The sequence below is a fragment of the Mauremys mutica genome, chromosome 7 (genome assembly GCF_020497125.1).
Source record: "Mauremys mutica isolate MM-2020 ecotype Southern chromosome 7, ASM2049712v1, whole genome shotgun sequence".
Lineage (NCBI taxonomy): Eukaryota > Metazoa > Chordata > Testudines > Geoemydidae > Mauremys > Mauremys mutica.
The window spans coordinates 79,333,452-79,356,461 of NC_059078.1; the positions used below are offsets into that span (position 1 = coordinate 79,333,452).

Consider the following 23,010-nt stretch of genomic DNA (forward strand, 5'->3'; position numbering starts at 1 on the left):
AATTTTTTCCATTTGTTTGTGACAGCAAACAGCTTGCCTTGGATGATATCAACAAATTTAAGTTTCTGTGAAGAAAGCTCAGGGAGATTGTAGATATTCTAAATGTTATCTCAGTGGAGTGAGAGAAAATTCTGAATTTTTATTAAAGTTGTGGTAGGCTGAGTAAATGTGATTGTGCTTCAAATACATGCTGTGATTTTTCTCAATCTCACTCTAGGAGCTGCTTCCTTTGGTACTTATGTTTGAATTACCCATAGCTGGAATTCTCCAACCCATCCCAGATCCTAATTCTCCCACGATTCTGCATATATCACAGACTTATAACATTTCAGTTTCCTTTAAACAACGTTCTCGAATGTATGGTGCTACTGTCATTGTTAGAGGGTCACAGAATAATACTAGTGCTGTGAAGGTAATACATTTAACTAAAGTTATTCCAGATATCCTAAATGTGTAAAAACTTAGTTGCTTAAATGGTGTCTTGTTGTAATACCCTGGTTGATCTGGAAGGCATTTATTATTATAGCTTTTAACAGTTTGGATGCACTGATCTTAAATGTTGGTGGTTTTTTTGTTTTTTTTTATAAAATAGGATTTGTGTATGTACAGAAAAACATTTTCAGTTTGAAACCTAATTGTATATGTTTACTTCAGTTTAAATTTTAAATATATCAGAGACCTTATTCAGGCTTTAGGCACTCTGAGAAATGGTTAATATCGCAAACCAAAATTAAAACAGCTATACCGGAGTAGGGGCCAATCTCACCTACCACCAAAAACAGCAAGTAAGCAAAAAATGTAAACCAATGAACAAATCAAATCCTAACCCCCGCATACCTGAGTCCTCCCCAAATGTCTGGTTAAATAGGTGGACTTGCAATACCCTAGTGGTCAACAGATTTGGGCTATTTCAGACAAATGGGGAAACAGTGAATTCAAAAGACATGGAAGGGGCCAATCACTCAGGACATGTTGCTAACAGCCTTTTAAGCTAAAAGCAAGGGAGCTCCAGCTTGAGTACTTCTGTGGATGACAGCTGTGGCAGTATGGTTCAGAGAGACAAGTGGTGTCAAGTAGGTAGGTCTCAAGCCAATTAGGGCTTCAGAGACCAAAACAAGGGTCAAATCTTGCAACTGGATTTGTTCAGATATATCCCTATTGATTTCAGTGTGGCTGTATGTGGGCACAGGTTCCACCTGTGTGGAACCAGAGGCAGGACTGAGGCCAAGACATAAAAGGCCAAATTTTTAAAGGTATTTAGGTGCCTAAAGATCCAGATAGGTATCCAATGGGATTTTCTAAAGCACCTAACTTCCTTTGAATTCAGTGGAGTTCAGATGCCATTCAAGATAAGTTAGGTACAGTACAACTCTTTCTGAATTACAAGTTAACTTGATTTTAAACAAAATCGTATATTGCTCTCCCCTCCCCCCCAGTAAATCCTTTATATGTTGCTGCTTATTTATTCTGGAATGTGAAATGTGTGCTGTCTAAACCAGATGTAATCTGATTAAATTCTTATTTTGTATCCACCGCTGTGCAGTTTTGGTTGTTTCTCTATAATGTATTTTCTCCTATTTGTCTGTAGGAAGGAACAGCCATGCTTCTGGAACACCTGGCTGGTAGTCTGGCCTCTGCAATCCCTGTGAGCACGCAGCTAGATATTGCAGCACAGCATCATCTCTTTATGATGGGTCGAAATGGCAGTAACATCAAACATATCATGCAGAGAACTGGTGCTCAGATCCACTTCCCTGACCCCAGTAACCCACAGAAGAAATCCACTGTCTACCTCCAGGGCACAATTGAGTCAGTCTGTCTTGCCAGACAATATCTCATGGTAAATATTTCAGTGACATCTGTATGAAAAATGTCAAGTAACTAAAAGAAAATACCACCAGTTCTTGTGTATTTATCATCCAGATGCAAATGACTTTCTGTCTTGGAGCAGAAAAAATAGTATTTATTTACATAACAGAATACTGATTGAGATGAGTGCTCTTCTTCTGACAGTGTGCCTAATGAAATAGTTTCTATGAACTGTAGTTGTCTTATATCTGATTTTATCAATAAATGTGTTATACACTATCATGATAAAAGATGCTTTGCCAATATGAATGACATAATTAAAATTAGTTATGATGGTGATGTTACTGATTAGAAGGCAGAAATTTAGATAAGCAGTTCTTTTCTTCCATTAATGTCCAACCACCTCTTTTTTTCCATCGTTTTGTTAGTGCGATAAGTGGGCAGCTTTTCTGGAGCCAGTGAGAGAGGTTACTTGGCATATGCGTGAACCAAATGATCTTTTTTAGGGCAAGTTTCCTTGGAAGTACAGATGATCAGATACATCGGAGACGCTTGCTTACATCCTAGCAGGTTCTACATTCTGTAGTCTTGTCAACTACATTAGCAGCAGAACTGTCAGATATTTTCCAGTGAAACATACTTTCTTTGGAAAATGCCAATTTGCTGGACCAAAATGTTTTGTTCTGAATCCATTACACACCAAGAAACAGACAGGCTTCTGTTGCGGCTCAAGACGATGGTAAGCTCCTGACACTGAGGCATGAAGCCTACCACCTCCTGCAGCCAAGAGTCTGAAGGTGGCCGGCTTTCTACTCTGCAGCAAGAGCCATGGTTACTACCATGACTCTTGAGGCTGCTAAGCTCCATGCTCCATAGCAGCATCCTTGGGAGAGCCCAGTCTGGAGCTGGAACTCTGGCTGGAGGAGGGAGCCTAGCAACCTTGAGAACCCAGTCAGGCTCACTGGGTCACTCATAACAGTGACAATTCGGGTTTAGGACGGATATAGAGCTCTTGCTATGGTGACACAAGAGGGTTTCAGGTAATTAATAAACATTAGGTGAAGGTGTTTAGTAACTGATCATTATTTCTGCAAGTGGCATATTTGTGTTTCACCTCACTGAGAATAAAATGAGTTAGGTTTTTTTAAATGAAATAGCTGATTCAACTAACCACATCATCACAATCTCTTTAGCCACTGTTTGCTTAATGTTTTCAAGTTTTACAATTAGTTACAGCTATCACTAGTGAGTTTGTATTAAGGCTTGAATGTTAAGCTCTTCATAGTAAACATAATCTTTGGTATAGTGTTCTTTATCTCTACATTAGTCACAGTTTCTGAGTTTAATAGAGGCTTCTAGAAAAGGTATGAGGTATGATCTAGAGTTGTGACTGCCAAGACTGGGGGTATGGCTACACTGACGAGTTGCAGCGCTGGTAGTTTGCAGCTCTGGTCGTCCAGCTGTGCAGGGCCAGCGCTGCAGTGTGGCCACACTTGCAGCATTTGCAGCGCTGTACTGAGAGGTGCATTGTGGGCAGCTATCCCACAGAGCACCTCGTCCCATTTTGGCGCTGTGTATTGTGGGAAGGGGAAGGAAGTGTGTGGGTCATTCCGCTTCCTGTTCCAACGCCCCGTGGTGCATCGCTTCACTTCCCAGCAGTACAGTTTCCCCGTCCACGTTTCTAGCCATTGTGAGTGCAGCACGCTTTCTGTGTGAAATGGAGCCTGAGCTGCTGAGGACTTTGCTGATGACTGTCGCCAGCACATCACATTTGGCAGTTGAGCTATTCCTTCAGCTCCAAAGTGACAGTGAGGAGTCCGACGATGATCTGGATTTGCCTAATGCGGGTGACATGAAATTGCTTGTGGCGGTAACGGAAATGCTCAGCACCGTGGAACGCCGCTTTTGGGCTCGTGAAACAAGCAGTGAGTGGTGGGATCACATTGTCATGGAAGTCTGGGATGACGAGCAGTGGCTGCAGAACTTTCGTATGAGAAAAGCCACTTTCATGGGACTGTGTGCTGAGCTCGCCCTCACCCTGCGGCGCAAGGACACGAAATTGAGAGCTGCCCTGACGGTGGAGAAGCGTGTGGCTATTGCAATCTGGAAGCTGGCAACTCCAGACAGCTACCGATCGGTCGGGAACCAGTTTGGAGTGGGAAAGTCGACCGTGGGAATCGTTTTGATGCAAGTTTGCAGGGCCATTAATCGCATCCTGCTAAGGAGAACCGTGGCTGTGGGGAACGTGCAGGACATTGTGGATGGCTTTGCAGAAATGGGTTTCCCTAACTGTGGAGGGGCAATAGATGGGACGCATATTCCTATTCTGGCACCACCCCACTTAGCCTACGAGTACATTAATCGCAAGGGGTATTTCTCTATGGTTCTCCAGGTGCTTGTGGATCACCGTGGGCGTTTCATTGACATTTACACAGGCTGGCCTGGAAAGGTGCATGATGCACGCATCTTTCGGAACAGTGGCCTGTTCAGGAAGATGCAGGAAGGGACATTTTTCCCAGACCGAAAGATCACAGTAGGGGACGTTGAAATGCCCATTGTGATCCTTGGGGACCCTGCTTACCCATTAATGCCTTGGCTCATGAAACCCTATACAGGGAAGCTGGACAGGAGCCAGGACCGTTTCAACTACAGGCTGAGCCGGTGCCGAATGACTGTGGAGTGTGCTTTCGGGCGTTTAAAGGGGCACTGGAGAGCACTTTATGGGAAGCTAGACTTGGGGGAAAGCAGCATCCCTGCGGTTATATCCCAGTGCTGTACCCTCCATAATATTTGTGAAGGGAAGGGTGAAACATTCAGCCAGGCATGGACCAAGGAGATACAAGTCCTGGAGGTTGAATTTGCACAGCCAGACAGCAGGGCTACTAGAGACGCCCACCACAGGGCAACAAGGATTAGGGATGCCTTGAGGGAGGAATTTGAGGCTGAAAGTCAACAGTAGTGTTTTTTGCCTTGCCCAGGAGTGATGTGCACTGGTTACAGTGCTTTTAATTGCCTGTGTTTTCCTTGGTGTTTGTTATCTTTCACTTTATGCAATAATAAAAACTGTTTCATAATCAAAGAAATCATTTATTTAAAAAAAAGCAAGTAAACGGGCATGGGGGTTGGTTGTTGAACTGTACATTCATAGGTTTGCATATGTACTGCCAGGAGTGCTGTGCACATCAGGATTGTACTGTTGCATGGTGATGGGGATTGAGTGCAGAGGGTAAGGGTCGTAGTTCTCTGGGCTCATAGGTGACCGTACAGGTGTCGGGGGCAGCTGGTGATGGTGTAGGTAAGAACCTGGATGCTGGGGAACGGGACTTGGAGCTGACATTGGTGCGTAGGGGAAAGAGGTTTGGGAGGGTGGGCGTTTGGCACAGTAGTGCTCTGCCTGCATTGCTACCAGTGACTGCATACAGTCTGTTTGGCGCGCCATGAGGTTTATAAGCTGCCTCGTGGTTTTCTTCAGCGTCAACGCCTTTCTCCTGCTTTCTATTTCCTTCCAGTGCTGCATCTTTTCTCTCCATTCCTGCGCAGTTTTATTCTCTGTTGCACACTGGTTCATAACTGCCTTCACCAAATCTTCCTTGCTTTTGTTAGGCTTCCTTCTCAGGTTCTGAAGCTTTCTTTCAGTCACTGATAAGACTGGTCCAGGACTAGTCAAGGACACTATAAAAATACAGCAAATGATACATTTTAAGAGAGCCTGCATTGTGTATAATCTGAAGTTAGTTTCAAGTCTCACACTGTAGCATTCCTCAGACATTTCAAACACAGCTAGAGAATTCACAGCCTCCCAGAAATGGTAAGTGAGGATATGGCATAGTAGAAGTAGAAGTTAATAAAACCTGGGATACATGCTGGGAGACACTCCCTCCATGTCCCTCAGGAATTAAACCTGGGGTTCCTGCCGCAGGGTGCTTTTTGCTTCATGGGTGCACTGCTTTTTTGGGGCATTGGTAAAGGCAGGAAACAGCAGTTGGGACCTGCACTGAAACACTCCCTCCATTTCCCACAGGAGTTAATACTTGAAGATATCTCCCTGCTGCGGGTTACCTGGGAAGCAAGGGAGGGTCTCCTACAACAATGCGGATTCTGCCCTGGCCCCTATGCAGCTTGCCTGTGTGCAGCCATGGTCCCCCCCACCCCTCCTGGAACAGTGGCGCGGACGCTTTAGCCTGACTGGGACAGGGACCACACTGGCTCTCCCTTTAAACTTGGTCACGCTAATTGCCTATGCTCTTGCAGAAACTTTTGAAGAGATTACAGAGGCAGATTACCGCGACGTGATAGACCACATCAATGGGATATTCCATGTCAAGGCATGCAAGCATGCAGCCATACCACCCCCCCTCCTCTCCCAAAACCTTTGCATTGCAATAAAAGCTGCTTACCTGGGACCTGCTCCTGTGATTCTTCTGCACCAAGTTCCAGGGGCTGCGACTGGCTAGCTTCCTCCTGGCTTGAGAAGAGCTCCTGACTGCATGCCTCCTGGTACTCCGGGGTGTCTTCCCCCACCACAGTAGCCTCACTGTCTGCCTCCTCCTCCCCCTCCTCTACCGGCTCTGAACTGTCCATCGTGGTCCTTGGATTTACAGAGGGGTCACCCCCATAAATCGCATCCAGCTCCTTGTAAAACCGGCAGGTCGTGGGGGCAGCGCCGGATCAGCGGTTTCCCTCACGTGCTTTGCAATAGGCACTCCGCAGCTCCTTTACTTTTACCCTGCACTGCAGCGCGTCACGCTCATGGCCCCTATCCTGCATGGCTCTTGATACCTGGGCAAAGGTATCATAATTCTTACGGCTAGAGCGCAGCTGTGCCTGCACAGATTCCTCCCCCCAAACACTGATGAGGTCCATCAGCTCGCCATTGCTCCATGCTGGGGCTCGTTTGCCACGTGGAGGCATGGTCACCTGTAAAGATTCACTGATTGCACTCCACACCTGGCTGAGGAAACAGGAAGGGGATTTTTAAAATTCCCGGGGCATTTAAAGGGCGGGTCACCTGAGGCCAGGGCAGTAGAGTCTGACCTGATGAGCAGAGTGGCTGAACAGGCATTCTGGGATACATCCTTATACCCTGGAGGCCAATCACAGCGCTGGTGTGTGGCCACACTTGATGACCAGTGCTGCAGCACCAGCGCTGGAATCCTTATTCCCCATGCTGAGTGAGGTGTACGGCCAGCGCTGCAGCCAGGGAGTTGCAGCGCTGGACGTGCCCTGCAGGTGTGGCCACTTACTAATTGCAGCGCTGGTGGAGGCTTTCCAGCGCTGCAAATCGCCAGTGTAGCCATACCCTGGGTGCATTATGATTGGAGTTTGTTTATATCTCATGTGACAAAGAAAATAACCATATGATCAAGACTAAAATACAGAAAATGTAGGAATATCACTTGTAGGTGTAACCCCTTTGCACTAGATAATACAATACATGAATAAAAATAAAAAATGAAGTTTGTATTATAGAGACATAAGTATTGCAAGCCCTTATATTACTGATTTCTAAAACCCCATGTCTGTACTGTTTTGAGCTATTCTCCGTTCCTTTACCACCCCAACATACATACTTCATCTGCACTGGAAGAGAGAATGTCTAGAGAGAGAGCATATGTATGTGTACATGGTTATCTATATTACAAATAATATAATAGTGTATTGATTCCTGAATAGACATGCTTATAAATATTGAGAGACAGCTATGGTACATATATCATCAGTGAACTTCAAAGTATGCTACTCCCATTGTCATTCAAGCTGGAGAAGATAGGGGAGACAGTAGTGCCCCAAAACATAAATAAGAATAATATATAAATATTCAAATACCCTTTGCTGCATGGAGGAAAGAAAGATTAGAAGCTATTGAAAGGTTTTTAGAATATTGCAAAATTCAATTTTCTCATGGTAAAACACCTGTAATTTCTGTGTCCTCAGAGCTACAGGAAGTCTATAGCCCTTAAGAAGTATACTGACCTAAACTGAGGAACAAATTGAGATTTAGTTTTTCCAACCTGGCATTGTTCCATATATTTTTGAAATATTTACTCATGTTTCCAATGTTATAGCTAAACATGTTTTTAAAAGCAAGCGTTACAAAAAATGAATGGACATTTTTAATGTATGCTAGTGTCCCTATATTTGCTAGGTGATGTGACAAAACTGAACATATTTTTAAAAGGAGAAACTAACTGTGTGTGTGTGTGTGTGTGTATGTGTGTGTGTGTGTGTGTGTGTATGTATATGTTGTGACAAAAGTTCCTCCTCTACCTTGGTGGATCCTGCGCTTTCTGGCAGATTTGCTCACCTTAGTGATCTTCCCCTCTGGTGGAACCCACAGTCTGGGTCAACTCCTCCTGTGTCTGATCAGGAGTTGGGAGGTTTGGGGGGAACCCAGGCACACCCTCTACTCCGGATTCCAGCCCAGGGCCCTGTGGATTGCAGATGTCTATAGTGCCTCCTGTAACAGCTGCATGACAGCTACAACTCCCTGGGTTACTTCCCCATGGCCTCCTCCAAACACCTTCTTTATCCTCACCACAGGACCTTCCTCCTGGTGTCTGATAACACTTGTACTCCTTCGTCTTCCAGCAGCACACCCTCTCACTCTCAGCTCCTTGCGCCTCTTGCTCCCAGCTCCTCACATGTCCTTCCTCTACTCTGGCTCCGCCTCACCTGACTGGAGTGAGCTCCTTTTTAAACCCAGGTGCCCTGATTAGCCTGCCTTGATTGGCTGCAGGTGATCTAATCAGCCTGTCTGCCTTAATTGGTTCTAGCAGGTTCCTGATTACTCTAGTGCAGCCCCTGCTCTGGTCACTCAGGGAACAGAAAACTACTCATCCAGTGACCAGTATATTTGCCCTCTACCAGACTCCTGTACCCCCACTGGTTTGGGTCTGTCACAATATATATATATATAGAGAGAGAGAGAGAGAGAGAGAAAAATTAGGAGCAAGAGATATTTACTAACTTAATAGTTTAACTATTTTATTTAACCTGGTCAGCTGCATGGCATAAAAGCTACATTCATTCCTTGGATCTTCGAAAATAAATTTCAGCACAGTGCTTTTTGGCTCCATTCAGTGGACTCAAATTTCTATATTTTTGAGACTTCTGTGGTACGAGAAGCTTTCTAGCTATAGTCCGATTTATTATTGCCTGCTTTCCTCTTTCCTGGAAGCAGGCTAAATAGGTGCTGATGTTGTCTCTGAGCTAGACAATGAAACTATCTCATGATTTTTGTAATAATGGATTTGATGGAAAAATATACAACAGTGTGAACTGTTTTCCCGTGTACCCATTTCTCTGAGCTTGACAATTTCTATAAGCAAACTTTACATGGCTCCCTAAAACCAGCAAAAACAAAACAGATAGCCTAAGCAAGCTCCCTGTGAACTACTGAAGTGCTAGTCAGTGCATCATACTGTAACACTAGTGAAAGAGACCAAAATTTGAGAGAGGTCTTGATATACTGTTCCAAAAGCCTCAAGATCAATATGCTCAACCTTTTGAGGTAGGCGATATATATGGTTTTTTTAGGCTATAAAGACTGGATAAAATACAAAGTAATATTGATAACTTTTAAAAGCAATTCACCACACGCAAAATGATATTGAGAAACTTAATATTGTGGATGTAAACTAATTATTTATATTGATTCTCGTGTGTCCAATGTACTAATTATTTAATGTGACACAAACATGTCAACAAGATTTTAATATAACAAATATTACATTCCTTTTTATAACATTTTGTGTATTAAAAATTAATTTGCATTATTCTTAAATGTAAATGTTAATATAAATGTGACATTAACACAAGTTTTACACAAGTTTACTCACCAAAAAGGCCATGATTTATATTGATATATAAATTGCAGGTGTCCTTAAATTCTAACTTGGAAAGCCTTCCACATTCCAGATGTGTGCTAATCAGAGAACTACACTACTTTGCCACTAGCTTACACATTTTGATCTTTATGCACCTCTAGTGCCCAAATATTGCTGTTAAGATAATGTCCATATGAGAAAGTGGTAAATGGCAAACCAGAAAAGAAAAACAAATGTATATTTTGACTCAGAATGAAAACGTATTGCTATCCTGAGTTGAGGGAGTTGTTTTGTTTTGGTTTTTTAAAGAAGTCAAGAGTTAAAAGCTAAGCATATTGTCTTCTGGGAGTTTTGTTTGTGTTTTCCTGTTCATCTGTCTTTTTCTCGGTATTTCAGAATCCACTAATCAGTAGATCAAGAAACGTAATTTCAATGACTGCATAAAATAATTTTATCTATGATCCATTTGCTCATAACATTAGAGTATTAATTTATTTTCCATATTGAAAAGTTAGTTTTGTTTCTTTAATCTCCCTCAAAGAACACTCTCTGTTGTTTTTTTTAAGGGAGGAAAAAAGCCTCCCCATTTAGCATTGGCTTCTTTCTGGTTGGGCATATTTGCTTTCTTTTCTTTTTCCAATACCATCCCCCAGATGTTCTAAACATAACAAAACTACAGTCCAGCCACCAAATTATGTTACACGCTTATTAAAACTTACTTCCAGATTGTAAAATTTCACTTTTGGGCTATTGTGTTTTCTTGACCTTTAGTTGAATTTGTTTATGCAAATGCTTATTGAATAATTACATTTTTGTCTTTACAAAAGCTGTTGGAAAATCCAAGTATGACATGTGCTCAGCATTTATATATATATAAAGAGACTATATTCAGATAGCTAACTGAATGTCTAGAAGAAAGTACCCTCCAAATTCACTGAAGTTCAAAAGGGATATCAGGGAAAAATGAAAAGCAGATAAGAGTGCTTCAAAAATAATAATGCCAAGATGGTCAAAAATTACAGGTTAGTCCATATAACCAATTCAAGCTTAAGCACAAAGAAAATGACACTATTTTAGGGGGTCAGCTTTGGGAAGATGATGAAAAACAGGTTGACTTCAGAAAGTCAACTTGGCCGAAGAAGCTATAGTCATGAGTATCTTTCTTTGAAAACAACACATTCAATTCAATAATCCCCACTACAACCCATTTTGTTGTGGTAAGAAAAATGCTGAGCACTTGTCATACTTGGATTTTCCAACAGCTTTTGTAAAGACAAAAATGTAATTATTCAATAAGCATTTGCATAAACAAATTCAACTAAAGGTCAAGAAAACACAATAGCCCAAAAGTGAAATTTTACAATCTGGAAGTAAGTTTTAATAAGCGTGTAACATAATTTGGTGGCTGGACTGTAGTTTTGTTATGTTTAGAACATCTGGGGGATGGTATTGGAAAAAGAAAAGAAAGCAAATATGCCCAACCAGAAAGAAGCCAATGCTAAATGGGGAGGCTTTTATATATATATATATATATATATATATATAAAGAGATATATATGTGCTAGGTTTAAAAAAAAATTGGATGCTAAAGTCAGTGCTGCAAAGTCCATATTCAAGGACGTGTGTGAATAGTCAGATGTTTCAAAAGTGCTGGGCACCTACCAGCTACCAAAATAATGTTTTCATAAATGAAGGGCTAGATTTTAAGGAAATGAAGGTAATGGAATATAAGTAGTGCAAAGGTAGTAAAGCAGAAGAGTCAAATATGACAAAATACTATGGCCAAGATTTTCAGAAAGTGCTCTCCATATTTATACACCTAAAGAAGTGGCTTCGCTTCCCACCTCTGACTTCACTTTCTGCTCTAAACTGCTGAGTAGTGTAGTTTTACTCTGTTGAACTGCTGCTGTTTTCCTGGTTGCATCACTGTGGTGGATGAAGTGATTCTTGTCTAGTCTATGAAGACTTTGAAACCCTTTGGAAAGAAAATATAACTGTGAGGTTATGCAGAACTGATACCTGCTGAATAGATATGATTTATTACTTGCATGCTGCTAAGCAGCATCTCAAGCACATTCAACAAGCTGGTAGTCATTAAAGGTTTGACCGTTTTTATGTGTATATTTTATATATACATTTTTCTGATGCATGGGTAATACTGTTTTTGGATTGCACTGTCAATGTCCATTTTAAATTGCAAACTTTTTGGGATCAGGAATCATGTTTTCTTTCCTTTTTTGAACAGCATGCAGCACACATTCTCTATATGATGATAATTGTTTCCTTCTTTACCAGTGTTGTCTTATTTTAAAATCTCATGAATTTCAAAAGTGTTGCAGCTTAATCTCTGAAAATACAGATTTAGCTAGTCAGGGGTGAGGCAAAAGGAAATTTTATTAAAGATTTTACAATCCAGCGGGATTTTCTTTTTCACAATTATAACATTCTTTTTTCTCTCACCCCAAATATGAAGTAATAATGATACTGCTAATGATTCTTTTGACAATAGTTTGTGGCAATTAGACAGTACATACATACAAAAGTTGATCCTTCCAACATCCTTAATTTTGGGTAGTGAATGTGTATAACTTGTGAGTTAAATCTTTGTTCACGATGAGGTGAGATGCTTATTGAACAAACCATCGCACCCTCAAACTGTCAAGCTCTCTGAGTGTTGGGGTTGTGGGAGGTAACACTCATTTTGTAAAATTTCATTCTCACTATTTCAGTCAGAACTGCTAAGATCTTGAGCTACATAGGACAGGAAATGGTGACTGTTGTGTTTTAGCCAATGTTGTATTTAGTACAAGGGTACTTTATAATTTGGATTTCACATTCCAGGGTTGCCTTCCTCTTGTGCTGATGTTTGATATGAAGGAAGAAATTGAAATAGAACCACAGATTATAACTCAACTAATGGAACAATTAGATGTCTTCATCAGCATTAAACCAAAGCCAAAACAACCAAGCAAGGTTGGTGAAAACATAGAGATGTGTTCTCTGTACACAAAACCCCCATAATGCTATATGAAATATTGAACATTTCATTGCTGGATATTGAATTTAAAAGAGCCATTGACTGATTTGTCTTGTCTTCACTTTGGTACTGCACTTGTGATATGACCACATTCTGTTCTGTTCCAGGAGTTGCCACCCTTTGGGTGCAGTGAAGCTGTACACATTAAGAGCAGAATTTGGCTCATTAGCTTTCAGCTGAGAAGTAGTTTCCAATCAAAATGCATTTTTTTCAAATGAATTACAAACATGACAAAAATGTCTTCAGGTTGAATGTTCCATACTATAGTAACTCTGTTCAACAGCATTTTTTTAATTCAATATTTGACAAAATTTGGATCATCTGATTTGTCTAAGTGACTGATCCTGCAAACCCTTAGTAGAAGATAATGGAAGTAGCCACAAGTAAAACTGCTCTTGATTTGGTTTATAGGTTCAAATTTTAAGTCACACAACTCCCTGGTATTTTTAACAATCTCTAGGCCTATTCTGATTTGTTGAAAGAGAAGTCTTATGTTCATATCATTTTTTGCAGCAGGTAATGAGTGTAATAGTTGAAAAATTAACCCTTTTAAACTGAGGACACCTGTCCTTAAACCTGCCCAGTTCATCATTTTCGGATCCTTGTCCAATCCATTATGTATAAATGTTTGACAAACAAACTGTAAAATGTCAGATGAACATTCTATTATGTCAGCAGTTTTGATGCTAAATGTAGGAACATTTCAAGTCAATAAAAGGGACTATATCATTTTCATTTTGTACTTTCAGGCTCCTATATTGATTTCAATAGACAGAATTTAATGCAAATAGAAAAGAAACATGTTTTTATTGCATGAAGCATGTTTCTTGTAAATATAATGGGAAGCAAACATGAGACTCTCTTATATAACAACCGTCTCTCTTGGCTACCCTCTACAGAGCTTGGACGCTTACAGTAGCTGTTAGCACCATTCCATCATCATAGTCAGGCCATAATTATCCTTCCTAACTTTATTAGCGTCATTTAATGAAAAAAATGAGCAGTATTCCTGGGACAGACTGTTTTTACTTTTAAAGGTCAACAAAAACATTAAGAAAAATGTTTTAACCTTGCCACAAACTGTTGAATGCCTGAATAATCACTAATGGACATTGTTACTGCTATTATGTTGTGCTCTGACTTTACTGGGGGTATGTCTTTACTGTGTTAGCTATGTCAACAGAAGTCCTCTTCCATTGACATACCTGCACCTACACTGGGGGTTATGTTGGTATAGCTACGTCAGTCACTGGTGAGGCTTTTCATATCTCTGACCAGCATAGCTCTGCTGACATAACTTTTCAGTGTAGACCAAGCCTGTGGCTCTGAAGCACTATTGTAAGATTTGTGTTTTCATGAATTTGTATTATACCTTCTTATCAATCTCTCTTTTCTTTTTTGCAGTCTGTGATTGTAAAAAGTGTCGAACGAAATGCCTTAAATATGTATGAGGCAAGGAAACGTCTCCTGGGACTTGAAAGTAATGGAGTCACCATAGCAGCAAATCCATCTACAGTCTCATGCCCCGTTGGCCTCTCGTGTCCTGGTTTGGACATCTTGCCCTCAGCAGGGTTAGGACTCACTGGACTTGGTATATACTTTACTCTTGTTTTATAATGTTTGAAACACAGTTCACGTGTATTGGGAAGTACAGGACCAGCTATACTTTTGAATTATGAGTAGTATTAGGTGTTGGAAAATTTAAGGCCCACCCTGACATTTCAAGAGTATTTATCATTACAGAGCATCCTCCAATGCAGGGCTGGCTCCAGGGGTTTTGCCGCCCCAAGCAGCCAAAAAAAAAAAAAGCCGCGATCACGATCTGCCGCAATTCAGCGGGAGGGCCTTCGCTCCAAGCGGGAGTGAGGGACCCTCCGCCAAATTGCTGCCAAATACCTGAAAGTGCCGCCCCGCTCCAGAGTGGCCGCCCCAAGCACCTGCTTGATAAGCTGGTGCCTGGAGCCGGCCCTGCTCCAATGTTTTAGTAATGGATTGTGGGAATAGTTTCAGTGTATCCTCTGAAAGATGGAGAAGTTTAGACATTTGAAAACTAAACTCTTTACCCATTCAACTTAATGTATATAAAGGGAGGTGCTCCTTTTCGGGTAGGGTAATACGTGAAAGAGAGATTATAAGTCAAGTGTGGCACCCCATTTATGGCTTTCAGAGAAACTCTTATCCAAATGAACCCCCTTACTCCTGGAGATATTATTTGACTTGTTAAATAGAAACTTAAGTGGGTGAACAGGGAAAAGACTCCTTGACTACATGGAGGTAGTTTGCCATTTAACATTACTTAAAGGTTAGCCTTAGGTAGCAGCAATGTTTGTTTCTGACTGTAGTAACTAAATATTGAATGTCATTATTTCTTCAGAGAGACAAGGTGGATGAGGTATTATCTTTTATGTTACCAACTTCTCTTGGTCCAGTACAAGATATTACCTCACCCACCGTATGTCTCTAATATTCTGGGATTGACACGGCTACAACAACACTGCAAACAACTATTTCTTCACTCGTGTTGTGTGGCACTTTTCTGTCAGTATAAACTTAAACCAGGAGTGTTTATATTTTCTTTCTCTTTCTAGAAGAGAATTATTATGCCATAAATAATCCTGGAAGGAATTATCATTTTGTATTTAAAAGCTATAACTGCTTGATCTCTTTGTTCAACAAAAATACGTACAAGCTTATGTATAGATATATTATGTTTTTTCCACCGTACTTGGGTTATCAAACCTTCTCCATGCAGGACCATCACTGACAGAAAAGGGGTCAAATGAGCCATATTTTCTTTAGACTCTCAATTCAACAACCCATTATGGTTGCATCCTGGAATCCATAATTGTGTCTTGGGTGGAAGCTGGAATATTGGCTTGTGCCATCTGTTTACATTTTGTTACCATGCTCCTCCCCCATGGTACCAGTACTTTACACATTTACAAAACGTGCGGAGTTTTGTGGATGACTTGTGGATGTTGGATGGGGTTGTGGGTTCTTAGGTGTGATGAGCTTTGCTAACAGAGGGAGGCAGCGTGGTATTGCCAGGTGAGGATATGCTGCTTCCTCTCTCCTTCCTCCTCCACGCTTGCACCACCCTGTGCTCCAACGAAGCCACAGCTTAAAGAAAGTGAAGACTTGGCTGAGAGGAGGAGGGCTGTAAAGTAGCGGTTACCTCCTCATCACCTTTAAGCAATGCTTCCCAGAAACAGTGGAGAGACATGAAAGGGAAGAGCGAGAAGCTGCTTTTTGTAGCTGTATGAGCAGCAGGCAGAGGCACTTAGGTACTGTAGTGGTGGGAGCCAAATTGATAGAAGGTGCAGAGATTCACCTTTGTTTTGTTTAGCAGCCACTGGTTTTTGGTGACTCCCCTTGCCCCATTTGCATGTGCACACTTCAAAAATCCCTGTCCTAAGTTGTGTGTATGCTATCTCAGCAGAAATAGCACTGTAATTTTTGTAAAGTAGTTTAAAAATCAACACAAACACTTAATATAACCCTTTAAAAATGTTATTTACAATTCCTGTATAAACAAATGCATAATGGATATAATTGTTTTGACAGGTCTCTTAGGTCCTACTGCCTTATCTGTCAACACCTCTACTGCTCCAAACTCGCTCTTGAATGCCCTTAATAGTTCTGTTAGTCCTCTACAGAGCCCAAGTTCAGGCACACCTAGCCCTACGTTATGGGCAACATCTCTTGCCAACACGAGTGCCACAGGTCAGTAGAAGTTAAATAGAATGAAATTAGTTCTTAATTTTTCACTAGAAAGAAAACTGAAAAAGACACACCCATTCATTCTTTAAAGTCTCATAGAAGGAAAGAATTCTTCAGTGTATTTTCTTGTAAATGCATAAATATCCAGATATGGAGGGTTTTTAAACTAACATAATTGTGTTTTTATAATTTATCACCTGCAACTTGGTAGGGGTTTTTTTTAAATGGGAAAAATGTCTTATCCAAAATGTTGGATAGTGCATTAAGTATTGTGTGTGTTTGGTCATTTTCAACATAATTGTAATTCAAAGGTTTAATATAAAATTCAGCTTTTATTTAGCCTGATGTACTCAATTTGTCAGTGAACCAGAAATTACTTCATTTTTGTTACAGGTTTTTCTGCTATACCACATCTGATGATACCATCTACTGCCCAAGCTGCTTTAACTAGTATTCTGCTATCTGGAGTGCCTAATTATAGTCAGAACACTCCATCTCCCCCTCCTGGCTTGACTCCCGTTGACATTCATGTCAATGGCATGCAATCCGAGAACAAAAAAGGTTCAACTTCTTTAAATGGTCATATAAAGGTAAGTGGCATGATGTTCAGTCTGGACAAGATGATTTTGGTTTGCAATGAGCTTCCTCTGAAAAGCTCTAGGAAAAAACCTAATTACTTTCATCCATTGTGACTCTTTAAGATCATTTATTTCAAATTGTAATAAAAATGCTCATAAAATGTAACTGGAAAAAAATAAGCCAAATTATCCCAAATAATAATCTTCTGCCTGCCTGCATGGCAAGAAAAGGGGGTCAGAAACAAAGATTTATGTAAACATGTTCTTGTAATAATTTCAGACATCAAATATCAAGTATGCTGCACTATCTGCCTCATCACTAGGAGAAAATGTGTTGAGCACAAACCACAGTGATTCATCAAGGCAGACAAATAGTCATGGCACCTCAGAACAAGTGACCACCAAGTCAAATACAGCAGAAGGTAAGTTTTAGCATTTGACCTGTGTTATTCTAGTTGGTAATGGTAATAGTTTGATGGTGTTTGTGCATTTTACAGACAAATTATGAAAGGTAAGATTAATTTTTGTGTCAGCATTTTATCCTCAGCCACTCTGGAGCAAAGCATGCCCCCCCCCCAAATACATGTTGTCCAATGGATTATGTATTGTCTGCACGTAATAGTTGCACCACTTTAACTATACTGGCAGGTAAAGCTAGTGTGGATGCAGCTAGACCAGTCTAAATTGGCTTACACCATATATAGTTTATTCCCATGTGGTAAGCTATATCGGCATAAGCACATTTGTAGTAGTATAACTGCATCCATGCATAGATATAACTATAGCAGCTAAAAACTCACCCCCTTAACCTACATAGTCTACCGATACTAAAACTGTTGTGTAGACTAGGCCTAACGGACATTGAATCATGGAACTTTTTTTGTGTGCGGGTCTGGTGAAACCTCATTTGAAATGCTGTGTACAATTCCAGTCAAGCCTGTTCAAGAAGGATAAGTTCAGACTAGAACACGTGCAGGGCCACTGGGATGATTGGGGAATGGAAAGCTTACCTTAAGAGAGGAGACTAAAAGAGCTTGTCTTGTTTAGCCTAGCAAAACAAAGGCCGAGAGGGGATATGACTGTCCTTTCTGAATACATCAAGGAGGCAAACATTTGGAAGGGAGAATAGCTATTTAAGCTAATGGAAAATATTGGCACAAGAACAAATATGTAATAACTGGCCATAAATAAATGTAGGCTGGAAATTAAAAGGTTTCTAACCATCAGTGAAATAAGGTTCTGGAACAGAATTCCAATAGTAGTAGAGGGGTGAACAACCTAACTAGTGTTAAAATGGAACTTGATAAATTAATGACAAGGACTATAGGACAGAATTACTTGTGATAGCGGCGGGGGACGGAAACTGGACTTGATGACCCAGGAGATCCTGGCTAGTCCAATGTTCCTGTTTCAATTATTTAATTGATTAACTTAGTTCTTTAGCTCTTAGTATAGTAACTTTCCATTTAAAAAAAAATCCACTCTTTTAAAAAAAAGCTATTAAACAAGATTGTGGGGACAGGCTAAATTTCTCTCTAGTGAATACTGACGTCACGCAAAGCTAGTCTGTTCTCTTTTGCTAGGTTCATGGTCATCCTAATAATGACTTAATAAAATTTATATACACCAGTAAAAAAGAAAAATATTTGAGTAGTGAGAATTTAAACCCAAGATATTTGTGTGGTGTTCATTGCAAACGCGATACTAGTTTCCAATGGAGAAATTTTCAACTTGACATTTGGGCTAAGATTTTAAATAGTAACTGGTGATTTTTGGGTGCCTCAAATTTTGATTGCCCAGCTCAAAATACCTTAAAAGCTTCTGGATTTTTAGAAAGTCGTGAATATCCAGGTTCTGATAATCATTCCCCTTAAGATGTTTCAGACTGGTCCCAGAAACTGAAGTCATCCAAAATCACTAGTGACTTTCAACCTTAGGTTAGAAGTTCTGACATTATTTGCTGTGACATGGGTAAAATCCCACATACCGTAACTTGAAAAGATACCCCTTCGTTTTATAATACACATACTGTGTGAATGTATGCTCCTAATTCCTTATGCATATATGAAGTATAGTTGTGTGCTTTCTAACTTTGTGAAAATTAGTACATCCTTAAATGCTAGCCCTTTATATGCCTTTACATGTGAAATAGTTTTAATTCCATGCAAATTATTGCTACTGATTTTCTAAATATACTGTACAGCAATGGTATTGATATGTGAAAGGGTTTTATTTTACAGCTCTTTTTTCTTGGTCTTGTAGGCTGCAATGATGCTTTTGTAGAAGTGGGCATGCCAAGAAGTCCATCACATTCAGCAAATGCCAGTGATTTGAAGCAAATGATGAGTTCTTCCAAACAGTCCTGTACTAAGAGACAAACAGTAGAATTACTACAAGGAACCAAAAACTCTCACTTACAGTATGTTACATTCACGAATATAGAATCACAGAATTTACAGATGAACTTTAATATTTAGCGATGGGGTGAGATGGGTGGTTCAGTCATTGATGAATATTGGAGAATTGGTTTAAATCAGACTAATTTTGAACCATATTTAATTTATTAAACTACTATTTGTTTTATAACAATTGTTTTAAATTGTTAATATTGTCAACTTTTTTGACATCTAAGAATTCCTCCCTCTCCATCTGCCTATCAGAAGTCTTTGCTTTCTCCAAGACTGGCTTCTCTGAGAAGCTTTTTGTACATATAGCTCTGTAATATTTTTAGTGTTTTGTAATACCAGTAGATTTTCATAGCTAACTTTAATTTGCTGTGACAAAAAAAAGTGCTTGAGATTTGTTTTCTCAGTGAAAAATAATCCTCAGGAAATACTGTTACAGTTTCAAAGCTTGAATAAAGACAAAGTTTAAAAACAGAAAATTAGCAATGGAAAAAACCTTTTGAATATTTTTTTCAATGGAGGAGTATTCCTTAGTACCCATATATTGTTTAGTGTTTTCTCCAGTGCAGTTTTAAATTACTTAAATGAGTTTTCCACCACTTCTCTTTAGAAACTAGGCATAATAGACTTCACTGTTAGGAAATAATTAGGGCCGCTGATTAATTGCAGTTAACTCATGCGATTGACTCCAAAAAATTAATCGCAATTAAAAAAATGTATTGCAATTAATCGCACTGTTAATAGAATACCAATTGAAATTTATTAAATATTTTTGGATGGTTTTGTGCTTTTCAAATTATATTGATTTCAATTAAAACACAGAATATAAAGTGTACAGTGCTAATTTTATATTTTATTACAAATATTTGCACTGTAAAAATGATAAACAAAAGAAATAGTATTTTTCAGTTCACTTTATACAAGTACTGTATTGAAAACTCTTTATCGTGAAAGTGCAACTTATTAAATGTAGGGTTTTTTTGGTCACATCACTGCATTCAAAAACAAAGCAATGTAAAATTTTAGAGCCTACAAGTCCCACTCAGTCCTACTTCTTTTTCAGACAATCGGTAAGAGAAACAAGTTTGTTTAAATTTAGGAGAGATAATGCTGCCCAGTTCTTAATTACAGTGTCACCTGAAAGTGAGAACAGGTGTTCACATGGCACTGTTATAGGTGGCATTGCAAGATATTTACTTGTCAGATGTGTTAATGATTTATATGTCTCTTCATGCTTCAGCCATCATTCCAGAGGACATGCTTCCATGCTGATAACACTTGTTAAAAAAATAATGCATTAATTAAATTTCTGACTGAACTCCTCAGGGGAGAATTGTATGTCTCCTGCTGTGTTTTACCTGCATTCTGCCATATATTTCATGTTACAGCAGTCTCAGATGATGACCCAGCACATGTTGTTCATTTTAAGAACACTTTCACTGTAAATTTGACACAATGCAAAGAAGATACCAATGTGAAATTTCTAAAGATAGCTACAGCACTTGACCCAAGATTTAAGAATCTGAAGTGCCTTCCAAAATCTGAGAGCAACGAGGTGTGGAGCATGTTTTCAGAAGTCTTAAAAGAGCAACTACATAACCCAAACCACCAAAAAAGAAAATCAACCTTCTGCTGGTGGCATCTGACTCAGATTATTAAAATGAACATACTTCGGTCCACACTACTTTGGATCGTTATCAAGCACAACCCATCATCAGCATGGACGCATATCCCCTGGAATGGTGGTTGAAGCATCAAGGGACATATTAATCTTTAGCGCATCTGGCATTCAAATATCTTGCGACACTGGCTACAATAGTGCTATGCAAATGTCCTTTCTCCCTTTCAGGTGACATAGTAAACAAGAAGCAGGCAGCATTATCTCCTCTTAATTGTAAACAAAGTTGTTTGTCTGAGTGATTGGCTGAACAAGAAGTAGGACTGATTGGACTTTTATGCTCCGAAGTTTTACATTGTTTTATTTTTGAATGCAGGGGTTTTTTTGTACATAATTCTACATTTGTAAGTTCAACTTTCATGATAAAGAGATTGCACTACAGTACTTGTATTAGGTGAATTGAAAAATATTATTTCTTTTGCTTTTTACAGTGCAAATATGTGTAATAAAAATAAATATGAAATGAGCACTGTACACTTTGTATTCTATTATAATTGAAATCAATATATTTGACAATGTAGAAAACATCCAAAAATATTTAAATAAATGGTATTCTATTATTGTTTAACAGTGCGATTAATCACGATTAATTTTTTTTAATCGCTTGACAGCCCTAGAAATAATTCCTTCATTCAGCCTAAATTTTATTTTGCTCAGTTAGCTTATTTATTTTGATTTATAACAATGACAGTTGCTTCCACCCAGTAGTCTCAGTGTATATTTATATCATTCTAGTTACTTTGGAACATCCTAGACAATTCCTGCTGATCAAATTCAAGTATCTAGACTTACTAATTTTAAATATATTTTTTTTTGTATTCAGAATTCAAGCAGTCTGTCTGGGCTACTTTCCTTGTTAGACATTCTTTAGAAATCTAAAGTACAGTTGCTTTTCTGTTCCTCAAAGTAAGCGGGTGACTATAGCTGAAGTTTGATAATACCAGATGCTTTTGTAAGTAAGTGGGACTGAAGTTATAAAGAGGTGGTTTTCCCTTGCCTTGCTTCTGATCACAATTCACTTTATTGACCATAAGGTGCAAGGCATTTCAGTTTTCTGAGGAGAAGGGGGAACTTGGGGCATTTTCTAAGGCTTCATTTGAAAGTCTTTTTGGGGGGAATTCAAGGGTTTAAGTTCAATTTTGATTCTACTCTGAGAGTAAACTAGATCAATGAAAATATCTGAAGTGGAGAAAAAATGGAATCTTCTGGGGAAAGTATTAATGAAATCCCAGAAAAACATGTAGCGATGGAAAATAAAGAAGTGAGTGTGAAGACACATTATCTTTAGTTAACACAGCAACACGTGTGTCTGAAAAGAAAAGTTGATGCCTTAGAAAATGTTTCTTAGAAATGTAATGTTTGTGTACTGTTTTTCTTCAAATTTACTACCAACTTTCTAGAGAGAGTAGTTAATTTATTCATTGCACTGAATGTTCATTGTTTAAAATAAGGAGTAGTGATTGAAACCATTATATATAATTCTGAAGAACAACTGACGTTACTTTTTCAGCACCACAGAGAGATTGCTTTCTGATACTGAGCTGAGTGCTTCTGAAAATCCCGTTGCTGATAAAAAAGCTCCTGGCAGTGAACGAGCAGCGGAGAGGGCAGCAGCTGCCCAACAGAATTCTGAAAGAGTGCTCCTTGCTCCACAGTCATCATATGTAAATATGCAGGTACCCAAATCTAGTGCATTGTTAGCATTGATAAATGTCCAGTGCAAATAATACAAAGTGACTGGCTTGGCTGGCTACATGACTTTTTCAATATTTGGATTGTAGACAAAAGCATCGAACAGTGTTATCCCCTTCAATTTCCTCCCACAACATGGTGCATTTTCAAACTGGTAATGTAAAGCATAAATATGAGCTTACATCTAATGTTAGATAAAGACAAATTAAATTGTATCTAGGAATATGAGAAGGTGCAGAAGTTGCATAGCTATCTTTCTTCTCTC

At 39.4% G+C, this 23,010-nt stretch overlaps 1 protein-coding gene across 2 annotated transcripts in view; it reads left to right on the forward strand.

Annotated features, from left to right (window-relative positions):
• BICC1 (BicC family RNA binding protein 1) overlaps nucleotides 1-23,010 on the forward strand; it is a 225,159-nt gene that overhangs the window by 184,845 nt on the left and 17,304 nt on the right. For both annotated transcript variants that reach the window (XM_045024620.1, XM_045024621.1), the window contains exons 7-15: nucleotides 218-412; nucleotides 1,589-1,840; nucleotides 12,477-12,608; nucleotides 14,077-14,263; nucleotides 16,237-16,395; nucleotides 16,786-16,982; nucleotides 17,251-17,392; nucleotides 19,233-19,389; nucleotides 22,564-22,729. In XM_045024620.1, the coding sequence (XP_044880555.1) occupies nucleotides 218-412; nucleotides 1,589-1,840; nucleotides 12,477-12,608; nucleotides 14,077-14,263; nucleotides 16,237-16,395; nucleotides 16,786-16,982; nucleotides 17,251-17,392; nucleotides 19,233-19,389; nucleotides 22,564-22,729 (1,587 nt within the window). The remainder of the gene's footprint in view (nucleotides 1-217; nucleotides 413-1,588; nucleotides 1,841-12,476; nucleotides 12,609-14,076; nucleotides 14,264-16,236; nucleotides 16,396-16,785; nucleotides 16,983-17,250; nucleotides 17,393-19,232; nucleotides 19,390-22,563; nucleotides 22,730-23,010) is intronic.